The 13,970-nt window shown below is 37.0% G+C and overlaps 1 protein-coding gene across 1 annotated transcript in view; it reads left to right on the plus strand.

Annotated features, from left to right (window-relative positions):
* DCBLD2 (discoidin, CUB and LCCL domain containing 2) overlaps nt 1-13,970 on the plus strand; it is a 94,313-nt gene that overhangs the window by 68,579 nt on the left and 11,764 nt on the right. The window contains exons 7-13 of the mRNA XM_006769284.2: nt 803-843; nt 1,652-1,867; nt 2,652-2,776; nt 7,913-8,063; nt 8,878-8,964; nt 9,111-9,236; nt 12,664-12,757. Coding sequence (XP_006769347.1) covers nt 803-843; nt 1,652-1,867; nt 2,652-2,776; nt 7,913-8,063; nt 8,878-8,964; nt 9,111-9,236; nt 12,664-12,757 — 840 coding nt within the window. The remainder of the gene's footprint in view (nt 1-802; nt 844-1,651; nt 1,868-2,651; nt 2,777-7,912; nt 8,064-8,877; nt 8,965-9,110; nt 9,237-12,663; nt 12,758-13,970) is intronic.

Genomic DNA, 13,970 nt, shown 5'->3' on the forward strand with positions numbered 1-13,970 from the left:
TACCAGTTAGGGGGGCGATCAGGTCGGCAAGCAGAGGCAGTTAGGGGTGATCAAGCAGGCAGGCAGGCAAGCGGTTAGGAGCCAGCAGTCCTGGACTGAGAGAGGGATATCCAACTGCCAGTTTAGGCCCCATCCTGCAGGAATCCTGGATTGGAGAGGGTGCAGGCTGGGCTGAGGGACCCCACCTTCCTTTGCACAAATTTCATGCACTGGGCCTCTAGTACTTAAATAAGGACAAGTTGCATCCACTTGTAATGACCTGGATGTTGTGCTCAAGGCAGGAGCCCCAATCTTTGAAATCGAAGTGCAGTGCTGCCCTGCAACACCATAACTTGTTCTAGACATGCTGATTCCCTGTAACAAATGCAGTCTCTCTCAGCAATAGCCTGTTTACCCCAGGAAATTGGAACCTCCTTGTCTGAGACTTACCCCTTTCTGTGCACCTTCACCAGAAGCAGTTGCCATAGGAAAGGCTTAGGAGTCTATTTCATGAAAAAGAGATAAAAGAGAAATATATACTCAAATATATACTCAAGATAAAAGAGAAATGTGTTACAAGAACACATTTGCACAGTCATATGAAACTAGATACTTGTAGAGACAGTTATTTATGCTGATGTCAGAAGTTCTGCTTAGAAAATAGACTTTTAATTTTAGCTAGGAGTTTATCAATTGTCTAATATATAGCCAGAGAATACTCTTAGTTCTTTATACATTAAACACAAAAAGGTTTACTAAGACAAATATGGGGAACTAATGTGTTATGTGATATGTCACAAAAAAAATACTTTCTCTCTTTCAGGGGACACTTATCTACAAGTCTTTTCACATTCAAGACGAGTGGTAAGCCTTTCATGGACTTTATAACTTCCTATAATTTTTATAACACTGGATGCCAGACATTGTGCTAGTTGCTGTTTGTTGTACTTTCTTATTTAGTTGCCACAATAACACCTATGAGGTTAGAAGGGCATTTAATAAAATAATGAATGAAATAAGTGAAGTTCTATGTTAATAGGAAAATGATCATGGAAGCAAGGAATTTTTTTCTAGGAAAGGTGATTTTTGAACTTGTTTGAAGAAGTAATTCATTCATTTGACTGAAAATATTTGAGTGCCTTCCTTTATTCGTCAGGGACTCTTCTGGTCTAGGAAGGCAACAGTGAGCATAATCAACAAAATTTTGCTTTCCTGGCGCTTACGTTCTGGTAGCGAGAGATGGACAATAAGTAGTGAATAAGTCAGTTATTATTTATGTATTGTTTATAATATTATAAAATATGTAGAAAGCGAAGGAGGAAGGCTAGACAATGCAGGAGTTACTGATGGGATCAGGGCAAGCCTCAGGGAAAATGAAACATTTGAGCAAACACCTGAAGGAGTGTGAGTCACCCATTGACCTGGGAACTTATCTGGGGAGAGGGTAATATATCACCAATCATTAAACTAATGATTGCTCATAAATAAATATACACAGTTCCTGACAAGACACAAAACACAGACCCAAAAAACATGTGCCTAGTTTTGAAATTTTTCTACTACAGTGTAGTATTTGCTTTAGTGTGTACAGGTACAGTAGAAAGTTTGCAGTGAGCAACTTTTTATAGATTTTAAGTTTATAGCTAGAAACAGTGACTCTTTTTTGTTTCAGGTTGTTATGGAACTCTGGGCATGGAGTCTGGTGTGATTGCCGATCCTCAGATAACAGCTTCGTCTGTGCTGGAGTGGACGGACCACACAGGGCAGGAGAACAGCTGGAGACCCGAAAAGGCCAGGCTGAAGAAACCGGGGCCTCCCTGGGCTGCTTTTGCCACTGATGAGTATCAATGGTTACAAATAGATCTCAACAAGGAAAAGAAGATAACAGGTTAAGAGATGTAATTTTTTAGAAAAATTTATGATTTTTCTTTTTTTTAGAACAGCTTATGATTTTATTTTAAAACCTGGTGACATCTAAAATTTTTATAGAAACTTAAGTCACTGCAAATTTAATTATGTGGTTTTAAGTTTTTTTTACTGGTGTTAGTGTTACTAAAGATGGTTTTATAAAAAGCGTGACAGAGGAGAGGAGTTGGTATTTGAGTCTTATTAGCTTTTCTTATTGTAATAAGATTCTTTTAAGGTAGTGTTTTAGTAAAGGGACCTGGAGACATCTGAAATAGCCATCTATTATAGTCATTAAAAGAAATTTATGTTCAAGGAGTGTACTCTAAGTGCTATAAATAATATTCCACATGTGCTGAGTATGAATTTAATTATTTAGAGCAATTTAGCAAGTGATCAGCATAATTGGTTGGGATTGGTTTTGTTAAAGATTTATTTTGCTTTGGTTCCGAAAATAATACTAGTAATCATCTTTAATCTGTTCATTCCTAGGAAGTCATTTTTACTCCATAGGTGCAATATATTTTACAATAATATGAACACGGGCTGCTAAAATAGAATGGTTCTTTCCTTATGTGTGCTCATAATTCTCCCAGTCTCTACAAGGGAACAAAGCCCAGGATTTCATACTATTTAATGAAACCTTGCACTTAGATGTGGTAATGTGTTATGGGCAAAGATGTTTGAACAGTGTTTATGTTTCAATGGTGAACAGACTTCAAAGACCAGACCATGTGCATTAATGGAAGCAACTCTCCATTCCTCAGGCATTGTGACCATTGGCTCCACCATGGTGGAGCATAACTACTATGTGTCAGCCTACCGAATTTTATACAGTGATGATGGGCAGAGGTGGACTGTGTACAGAGAGCCTGGTGTGGAGCAGGATAAGGTAAAATGATTAACAAGGTATTTTTAAAAACATTTTTTTAAATGAACCTTTGCCAAAAGTCACAGGAGCTCTTGTGTGGTCTAAAAGTTAAATATCGTTTGATCTTACTCTGCCCTCTTCTGGTCATTTTAGTATGGTTAGGAAATTCTCAGTGGTTCTAGGTCACTTTTGATGATTGTGAGGGTTAAATAATTTATTGATTCTTTTCTCACTACATTTTAATTCAATTTTTAGATACTTTATTAGGAAATTCTAAAAGGGAACTTACAATTTTTTGTCTTTAAAAAGCTTTTCATTTCAATACACAGAATGTTGGAAAAGCCTAATATGTTTCCAGATTTCTACTGTGGTACATAAATTAATAAACATGACAGTGCTGAAACGTGCTAGACCAGCTGAAGGGGTTGAGAAGGGTTGAGAGTAGGCACAGGTGGCTCCCATCTAAATGTTTATCACTTTCACCTGGCTCCTGGCCCTTGCTCCACCACAAGGATCTTGTAATTACAAGAGTCCATGTCCCAGGTGAAGGTAGAGTCCTCTCATCTAGAATTGATAGATGAGCACATATTTTTAACGACTTTTAATAGTTACACGATATTATCAGTTCTCTGTGAGTTTTGTTTTAGTTACATGATACTATCAGTTCTTTATCAGAAATATGATACTAGAGGCCCAGTGCACAAAATTCATGCATGGGTGGGTCCCTAGGCCTGGCCAGTGATCAGGACCTACTGGGGCTGTCATGCCCAGTCCCAATTGGGGCTGGGCTGGCTGGGGCCTCCTGCCGCCTGCCAGACAAGGCCTGCTGGGGTGGGGGATAATGGTCATTTGGGCTTTTATATAGAGAGATATTAATATATCTTCATTTACCACTTTTCTCATCTGTTCAAAAACTGCAGGGGCTTCCTATAGTCTTTCATATGGATCTAAACTCTTCTGCTGTTATTCAAGGCCTTCTTTCCTCTCTCCTACTTGGTATCACATGAACTTCATATTTGGTGAGCCTCAGCCCATTGAAGCAAATAACAATATTGTCTCCATTTCTATCTTCTAATGCCCCCAAACTTGACTACCTTTTATTCTTAGCACATCCACATTTATTTGTATAATATTTATATTTATGAAGTATAGTGAATTTTTTGAAATTGTAAAAGTTGTCCATATTTATATTATAAAAACACCTAAGAACATTGAATTATATTTCTGAAAAAGATTTTTTTAATTTCATTTTGAAAGATAATTTCACTGAGTTGAGAATTCTAGGTTGACAGTTTTTGGTTTCAATAGTTTAATTACCGGTATGCTTACATTGTTTTCTGGTTTGCATTGTTTGAGCGAGAATTCTGCTACTTTCTTAATCATTGTTGCTCAATATGTAATGTGTCTTTTTTTTCCCCTTGGCTACTTTTAAGATTTTCTTTTTATCATTTGTTTCAAGTTACTTGATTATGATGTGCTTTATGTAGTTGTCTTATTGTTTCTTCTTCTTGGGCTTTGAGCTTCTTGGATCTGTGGGTTATAATTTGCATCAAATTTAGAAAATTGTAGGCCTTTTTTTTTTACCCAAACATGTCTCCTCTTCAGTTCTAATTACATGAGTATTATGACTTCTGAAGATGTCTTACAGTTCACTGATGCTGTTCATTGTTTTCATCTTTTGTGTTCTAGCTTTAAAAATTTCTACTTTTTTGTGTTCAAATTTAGTAATCTAGTGTAGAATGTCTGATATGCTATTAACCCTGCCCTGTGTGTTTATCTTCAGTATTGTATTTTCACCTCTGGATTTTCAGGTGGGGTCTTTAAATTTTCTTCCATGTCTTTCACTAACATGCTCATGCTTTCTCCATTACCTCTGAAATATGTGGAGTATATAATAACTCAATGTCCTTGCCTACTAATTCTATCAATATGTCCTAGATCTTTTTATGTTGATTGATATTATGGGTCATATTTTACATGTCTAATAAATTTTGACTGGTAACTATATTTACATTGTAGAAATTGTAAACTTCATTGTTTGGTGCTAGATTTCATTTTGTATTATTCCTTTAATTTTGTTTAAACTTCACTCTGGGACACAGATTACTTGAAAATCTTTATCTTTTCAAAGCTTGCATTTTTGCTTTATTACGTAGGACTTGAGCAGCCTTTTCTAATTTTTCTCTACTACTGAGGAAATAGTGTTCTAAATATTCAATCCAACATCCCATGTGTTTCTTCACTCTGGCTATTGGCAGTGTGAGCTGTTTCCAGCTCTCTGTGCCTCTCGGAATTGTTCTACTGGCTCCTTTCTGGTGGTTTTTCACCTGTCCTGAGACAGTTTCTTCATATACAGCTGAAGATTTAAGGGGAATCTTCCTACAGATCTTAGAAGTCTTTCTGCAGTCTTCTTCCCTCCTATACTGCACCCTGCATTCTGGCTGCCTTGGCCTCTCATCTCTGAGCTCTGTCTCCTTGATTCAGTGAAACACCAGGCTCTCCCTAAGCAATATTGGGACAGGAGAAGGGCTCACCTCATTTGTTGCCCTTTTCTTAGGGATTATCTCCCTATGCTGCCTGTTGTCCAGTGTCTGAAAACCATTTTTATTTGATTTCATATATTTTATTTGATTTCTCAGAAATGTAAACCAAAAGGTTAAATCCAATCATGGATAGAAATAGAAGTCCTGGCATAGAACTATACGAAATAAGTCTTTTACCTCATTTATTAGCCCATCAGCTCCCTCACCTGCCCCCAATTCAAGGAAAATTGTATTCATCTTCATACCCTTTCAAAGCATGCAGATGTGCATGAGCACATACATGCAGATTGAGAGAGTTTTGAGTTTTGAGTTTTGTTTTGAAATGGGATTGATTGTACAACTTGTTTTCATAATATGTTGCTTTTAATAGTATGCCATATTTGTGTGCGCTAACAACCAATAAATTTAAGTTTCCTGAGAATGGAGACTTTGACTTCCATCTTCCTTTTTACCTCATGACACCTTGCAAACCTCCCTCTACATAGGAATTTATAATAAATGTTCATAGGTTAACTATAGTGAATCTTTTTAAAAAAATTGATTTCAGAGAAGAAGAGAGAGGGAGAGAGATAGAAATATCAATGATGAGAGAGAGTCATTGATCAGCTACTTGCTGCATGCCGCCTACCTGGGACCAAGCCTCCAACCCAGGCATGTGGCCTGAACCAGGAATTGAACCATGACCTCCTGGTTCATAGGTCAGTGTTCAACCACTGACCCATGCTGACCATAGCAAATCTATTTTACTTTGGTTTCGTTTTTCTTTTTGGTGTCTTTTTGTGGGGTTTGTTTTTTGTTTTTTTAGGGAGAGTGGAAAGTGGAAGAGAAAGGGAAAGACAGAGAGAAACATCAATGTGAGAGAAACACAACAATTGGTTGCCTCCTACACAAGCCCTGACCAGGGCATGGACCAAGAGGAGCCTGCAATCGAGGTATGTGCCCTTGACTGGAATCGAACCCGGGACCCCTTGGTCCGCTGGCCGACACTCTATCCACTGTTATCCACTGTGCCAAACCAGCTAGGGCTTACTTAGTTTTTATAAAATCTTTTTCCTTTAAAATTTTTTTTTAAAGTGAGACTGCAGTATGGAGTAAAATCTCAGGGATATAGTTTTTATGTTTATTATTTGTTCCACTAATTCAATAAACTGTAAATAATATTGCCTTTATTTTATTTCAAAGTATATTTGAGGGAATAATGGAAGCTTACTAGTGTGGAGATTATTGTAATTTCAAAATAAACCTCTTAGAAAATGAAGGATATTAATACATCCTAGAAATTTGCAATCTAATGTCATGTGAATCAGCCAGGAAAAAAAATAGCTATAATATTTGAGAATGGCTTGATTGAGGAAGTAAACATTTACTTGCTCTTACCTTAACTAGTAAAAACAAACCGCTTTGATTTTAGGCAGGTGCTCACTTACTGATGGTCTTTAGAAACTACCGATGATTTGGCCTGAAGGAACAGGAGGGCTCTTTTTTGCTTAGTAGAGCCCTGAGCATAAATCAGAAGACACAGATCCAAGTCACTGCTCTATCACTGACTGGCCGCGGCATCCCATTCTGAGCTTCAGTTTCCTGGGTTCTGTCTGATCACAGGGTTGTCATGAAGAGCAACTGAGTTAATCCTATGAAAGACTTTGTAATTAAGAGCTTTTCCAGTGTAAGGTACTGTCATTTGCTTGAATAGTTGAGGGAATGAGATGTTACTTTAAAATAATATTTTTACCTTAGGGGTATATAATGCATTTGTTGCTGTTTGGTGATGATCGTTAAATTAGGCAAGTAACTGTCACTTTTCTGGCTCAAAGAGCAAGAAGAAAACAGAATATGGGAACTTTGTTTATGTAGTTTATCCACTAGGTGGAGGTATATATCTGTTGTGTTAGTATATGCTCACTTTCAGTCTATTTAATGGAAGAAAAATTATGAAAAGTTCACAGTAAAGCATTTCCTCTAAAATCTCATATGTTCAGTTAGGCTTTATTTTGAAAATAAAGTCAACATATTTAAACAAATATGGAATGGTTGGTAATTCCATAGGACTGGAGTTACTAATTTATTAATAACAATTTACCATATTATTACAGTTGAAGCTCTCATCTCAGATTGCCAAGTTAGCATTCTTGTTATGTTTACATCATCTTAAAATCATTTTTATATTTCATAATGGGGTGGGTTTTTTTATAAATTTTTGATGAAAAATGTACGGCTTCTTAAAATAGAGACAGACTCTAGATAGAGAACAGGCAGACAGTTCCGAGGAGTATGGAGTGGGGTGGAGGGGAATCGAGCAAAGAAGAGAGAGAGCTCATTGACGTGACCAACAGTGTGTTGATTGGGTAAGAGGGCATGGGAGAAGGTGGAAGAGGGCACAGAAGGGGTAAATGGTGATGGGAAAAATTAAGTTTTATGTTTTTTTTTAAAGAAAGAATGTGCAACATCTTAATAGTTTTCAAAATTGTGATTCATTTATTTTCTTAAAAATTAATTCTTATTGTCATACTTTGCAGATCTCATTTAAGGCCCAAAACAAAAACATGTTTCAGTGGAGCAATTTAGCCCTGGCCTCTGTTGATGTAAAGTACCAATTTTTTGTTGTTTTTTAAAGATATTTCAAGGAAACAAAGATTATCACCAGGATGTGCGTAATAACTTTTTGCCACCAATTATTGCACGTTTTATTAGAGTGAATCCTACCCAATGGCAGCAGAAAATTGCCATGAAAGTGGAGCTGCTGGGATGCCAGTTTATTCTTAAAGGTAAAGCCACAGTATATTTCAGACATGGTATTTTCACTGGATTAATTAAAAATGCTAATTAACTGCTGTTCTCAGAGATGGTAGTTAGTAACAATGTGTTTAACCTCTAAATTATGTTATCTTCTTAAAGGAATTTTTTAAAAAGAAACAGTTATCATCTTAAAAAGTTAGACATCAACATTATTTTCAAAATTACAAGTTGGATAGAGGGCATCATTCATGAGATGATATAATGAGATTGCTTTCCAAATGTGTTCTCAATCTTAATTTTTTTCTCTCAATCTTAATTTTTAATCAGGTCTCATGTAATATAATATTCATATCACATAAACACTGATGATTGATTATACTAGTAACTTCAGTCTAACTGACTTTTACTTTGCATAAATTAAAAGTGGGAGTAACTTCCTTCAATATTATATAATGTTTTAATACTTTGTTTACTATTGTAGCTCTAAGAACTACCACCGTGCCTCACACATAGGGGGCCCTCCATAAATATTTCTCAAATGAATTGATGGGTAGTCTATCAAAATGCAGTTAAATTTTTATAGCTTTAGAGTTCAACATTATTTGCCTCCCCATTATTTTCCTTCTTAAGAAGATTACTCTCAGTTTATTTAAAAACTGAGAAATCCCAGTATATATGTGCTTTTAACACAGAATATATTATCCTTCTGACATATTTCTCTGAGATTTAAAATTACTGTGCAGTATTAAGTATTCTAGGAAATGGTAAAGACATTTAAATTACTATTTTTAACTATGGTTTTTATAAGCAAAGCATGTAAACTTTTCTAAACCATTTTTCAAGGTCGTCCTCCAAAACTTACTCAACCTCCATCTCCTCGGAACAGCAATGACCTCAAAAACACTACAGCCCCTCCAAAAATAGCCAAAGGTATGCCTCATTTGAACATGAAATGTTCATATTCCCTGGGTTTATGATATAATTTTCCATAAATATGTTAAAAAGCATTCTAAAATAACAATTTTAATCAAGTTGATGTAGATAAAAGAATAAAGTTTTTAAATCTTTTTTTAAAGGTCGTGGCCCCAAATTCACTCAACCACTACAACCTCGAAGTCGCAATGAATTTCCTGTACAGACAGAACAAACAACTGCCACTCCTGATATAAAAAACACTACCGTAACTCCAGATGTCACCAAAGGTGGGTGAACCCAACATTCACACCTGTTACGTAGTCGTGTTTTACTATTTGCAACTTAAGTTTTCAAGAACATTTCTAGCTTTTAAACCTTTTCCTCAGACTTGTGTTTTTTAAGTATAGCAAAAAGATTGATTCCCTTCCTTGGGGAAAAAAACTGACTGCTTTGCTCAAAGTTCTATTCTCTCGAGCCATGTAGAATTGTCTTTAAACATTTACAGATGGCTGCTGTATTCTAGGTCTCCTCTTGCAGTTTTTGTCCCTATACAGCAAAACACATGGAGTCTCGTGCCTAGAAATATTTCTAAAAATAACTAAAAGCCTAGCAGAAAACCTTTCTTTCTTTTAAATATATTTTATTGATTTTTTTACAGAGAGGAAGGGAGAGGGATAGAGAGTTAGAAACATCAATGAGAGAGAAACATTGATCAGCTGCCTCCTGCATACCCCCTACCGGGGATGTGCCTGCAACCAAGGTACATGCCCTTGTCCGGAATCGAACCTGGGACCCTTCAGTCCTCAGGCCGATGCTCTATCCACTGAGCCAAACAGGTTAGGGCCCTTTTTTTCTTTATTATATATTAACTAGTGTCCTGGTGCACAAAATTAGTGCACATTAAAAGGGAATTAATTAGAAGCAATATTTTAATATTGCTATTTGCCCTTTGTCGGGGGCATATTATGCTATTATTAGATTTGGGAACTTTTTGGTGAAACTTTCAGTTAAGGTTAGGGTAATACTTTTTAAAAATACTCTGATTTAACATTCATAAAAATGTGGTCTCTGTTCTTAAAATGTTTGCTATTATAATTTTTCAGATTATAAATATAGATGTATTAGTAGAATTTACTTTCAAATTTTATTAATGATAAGTAAGGTATTGACATATACAAAGCATAGTAGCTCTTTGATTTTATAGGTTGTCAAGAAACAAAATTTCAGTTGAATGCAGAAAACAAAGCCTCGGTGTTCTAGCAGAATTAGTTTCAGTGTTGGCAGACAAATAAAGCACACTTATTTTCAAGACAGCAGAGAAGAGAAAGCAATTCATCCAGAGTAACTTGTGCCATATAGAACTTGAATCATTCTCATTTTCTGAAAATTTCTTTGGATTCATATAACTTTCTCCAACTTTCCAAGTGTCAGTTTCTTTTTTATCTTCCAAACAAATCTAGAGGAAAGCAAGAATTCCCAGAGTCAGGAGATCTTAGTATCCACAGAGTGCTTCTTACAGCTTGCAGAAGGCATGCAAGAATCTCAGGCCACATGCCTGGAGGAAGGAACAGTCATTTTTATTGTTCAAAATCTGATTATAGAACCTTAAAATCTCAAACTAAGTGTCCTTAAAGCATTATCTTCCAGAACTATGATCCCTGTAAGATTAAAAAGAATAACGAAGAATGTGCAGGGTTTTTTAATTGAAGAGCTCTTGTCTCCTTTTCTCTGGGACAGTGATATATAGACCCAAATCTCAGCAGGTGGTTTAGAGCCTCTGATTAAACTTTATTCTTCTCCAATTTCACAAAATTTAGAAATAAAAAAGCATATTTACTTTCTGAAGGTTTAATGCTGTCTAACCTAACAGGATTTGTTTTATGCACGCCTTCTCCATTTTCACATTCAGGCTGTAAGTGATGATGAAGGAAAGCAGGTCATAGTCAGGTTTGTGCCACAATAGCTTCCCGCTCCTCCTCCACAGGGCCTCAGCGCCAACCGGTAGCCTTTCTGTTTTCCATGTTACCTCTTCTGACTGTTCTCAACAGTTGCCTCCGTATTTTTTAAACCTGTGACCCAAAAATATTCACTTACTCCCAGTAACCTCTTCAACTTCACAAAGAAAGTAGAAGCCATTAGAAGGAAGCACCCTTTCTGTGGAACCTACAAACTCACCTGTACCTCTGTCCACTTCAGTAAAAAAGAAGGGATTCCTCACAATACCCAAGACTGGTCACTTCACCTATGCCCTAGCCCCATCCATCCAGCTTCTCAGAGGCTCCCTATTATTGATCATCCTCTCCCTGTCCTGTTATTGTCAGCCTCTTTCTGTCTTGGATACAATTATAAATGCATAAGGCGTGGCACAGTGTCTGACCCTCAGCCCCCAGTGGACATCAGCAGCTGTGCCATCCTCATGGCCAGGAGGGGTTGACAGATGAAGAAACTAATGTTGCAAATGACTTTAGGCAGCCCATTTTCTGGATCTGGGCCCAGGATTCTTTATCTGTGGAGTGAGAAAAGGGGATTAAATGAGCTCCTCCTCCCTGTAGGATCCAGTACTGTGTCAGTTCCTGCCCTGTTGATACACACATTGGTTTTCTGTACTTAACTCGACATTGTCTCCTTTCTGTATCTGTAAGTATTGTGCCCTGGTGCTGCAACATTTCCATTTGTTGGGAATATTTTCCTGTAAGGATGTACTTACTCCTTTTCATTGTTGGGTATTTGGATTATTTCCAGAAACAAACTTCTTTAAAGACACATCCTTGAATGTCATTTTTATTTTTTCCTAAGAATAAATTCTAGATCGATGTTTCTCTCTCATCGATGTTTCTAACTCTCAATCTCTCTCCCTTCCTTTCTGTAAAAAATCAATAAAATATATTTTTAAAAAAGAATAAATTCTAGATGTGGAATTGCTAAGTAATCATTGTTTATACATATTGCCCCAAAATGATACAGAAAGTATTTTATATTCCCATAAAAATACCTTTTTCCCAATATTCTCTTCAACAATAAGTTATTTTTAAGTAATTGCCAATTTGAAATACGATCTTATTCTTGATTTAACTTCCATTTTTCTGATTACTAGTGAGGGTAACATGAATGGTCACTTGTTCTTTTAAATGTATTGTTCATTCATCCCCGCCTACTTTTCTATTCTTTGATTTTGACTTGTATATCCTGTCACATTTTAATTATAGTAACCCTTTATCGCATGCAGACTCTTCGTTGCATGCAGAACATATTGTCTCAGTTTATCATTTGTCTTTCAATCATTGTCTTGGTGATTTAAGAAGTTACTATGACCTGGCCAGTGTGGCTCAGAGGATGAGCATTGACCCATGAACCAAGAGGTTGAAGGTTTGATTCCCTGTCAGGGCACATGCCCAGATTGCAGGCTCAGTTCCCAGTAGGGGCAGGCAGCTGATCAATGTTCTGCTCTCACATCCAGATTTTTCTTTCTCCCTCTCCCTTCCTATCTCTATAAAAATCAAGTTACTATGAAATTTTTAAAACATAATACAAAGGTGGGTCAAATAATGTGATAAACTTTCACGCATCCATGAAAGCTCCTGAGGTTACCTACTCATGCCTAGTCTCATTTCATAAACAATGTTTATAGCATTTCTTGAGATAAAAACCTTTGAATGCTGATATGGTTCATTCTCACTGTTGCCAGTCATAATTTCTGCTTTTGGCCTATTTCAGATGTAGCCTTGGCCGCAGTGCTTGTCCCTGTGCTGGTCATGGTCCTCACCACTCTCATTCTCATATTAGTGTGTACTTGGCATTGGAGAAACAGGTTAGTATATAACCAGTTCACCTAATTGGTCCTAGAAGGGGGTGTTTTCAAATGAGAAATAGAAACTAAATACAGAAGATGAACTATAATTTATCTTTTAGAGAGAGAGAGTTAAGACAGTCATTAAAATAAAAATACATGTTTCTTCCATATTCCCGTAAAAAATGAGTATGTTCAGTTACAGTCAGTTACTGAGTACCCTTATTGTATCAAGTTTTGCAATGTACACTGGAATATACAGATTAATAAGAAAAATGTCTAACACATAGAAGGTGCTTAGTAATATTTACTGAAAGAATGAAACATAATTACTATCTTCAAGGTATTAGCAAGGATTGACTGGCACAAAATGAGGAACTATAATGCAGTTTGATGAGTTACTTATGAAGTGCCGGAGGACACAAATGCAAGGACCCTGGGAGTTTTCTGAAATCCTTAAGATTAGCATGTTTTAGTGAAAAGAAAGACTTGGATTTGGCTAGATGGCGGAAGATAGAGAACGCCCAGACTGAGAGAACTGCTTTAGCAAGAGCATGAAGATGTGAGACGTGGGCAGCATAGCAAGTCATCGCTTGGGTTGGCCTGGGAGAGCACTGAGAAAGAACCTAGAAATGCAGCCTGGACCAGGATCAGTGAGAGAGAAATCTGGATTGCATTCTCTAGATGGGGAAATCATTGGAGTGTATTAAGCAGATGATTAGACAAAGATAGTGGCAGTTGTTTTGCAGAGTGGATTGAAGAGGACAGCCTAAAAGAGGCAGAAAGATGAAGTAGGAAACTGCTGAGACCTGGCAGGAACATAGCAATCTTAGAAAAAGAAGACCTGAGAGGGAGAGATGTCCCAGTGGCATTGATGGGATGCATGACTGGCTGTCATGGTGAGGAAGTAGGAGGGATCTAAGATGATCTGAAGTTTCTGGCTCGTGTAATTAGATCAGTAGGGATTCCATGAGATGAGGTAATAGCAGGAGGGCAGGTTTGGTGGAGCAAGGGAATGACTTCTTTTGTTCCGTCAGTCAATATTTGAGTTTCCACCCTGTGCCAAGCATTGAGCCTTCTGGTAGGAGGTCAGGGATGAACGCCAATGTTTACACAATGGGAGAGAATACAGTGCAGAAAACTTGTGGCTATGGTACCAACATGGATCCCAGTGGATCCCAGATTCATGGTGTTGGGGAGGTTGTCTGAGCAGAGACCCAGTAAATTAGTATGA

This window comes from Myotis davidii, unplaced genomic scaffold (genome assembly GCF_000327345.1).
Source record: "Myotis davidii unplaced genomic scaffold, ASM32734v1 scaffold1144, whole genome shotgun sequence".
NCBI classification, from domain to species: Eukaryota; Metazoa; Chordata; class Mammalia; order Chiroptera; family Vespertilionidae; genus Myotis; species Myotis davidii.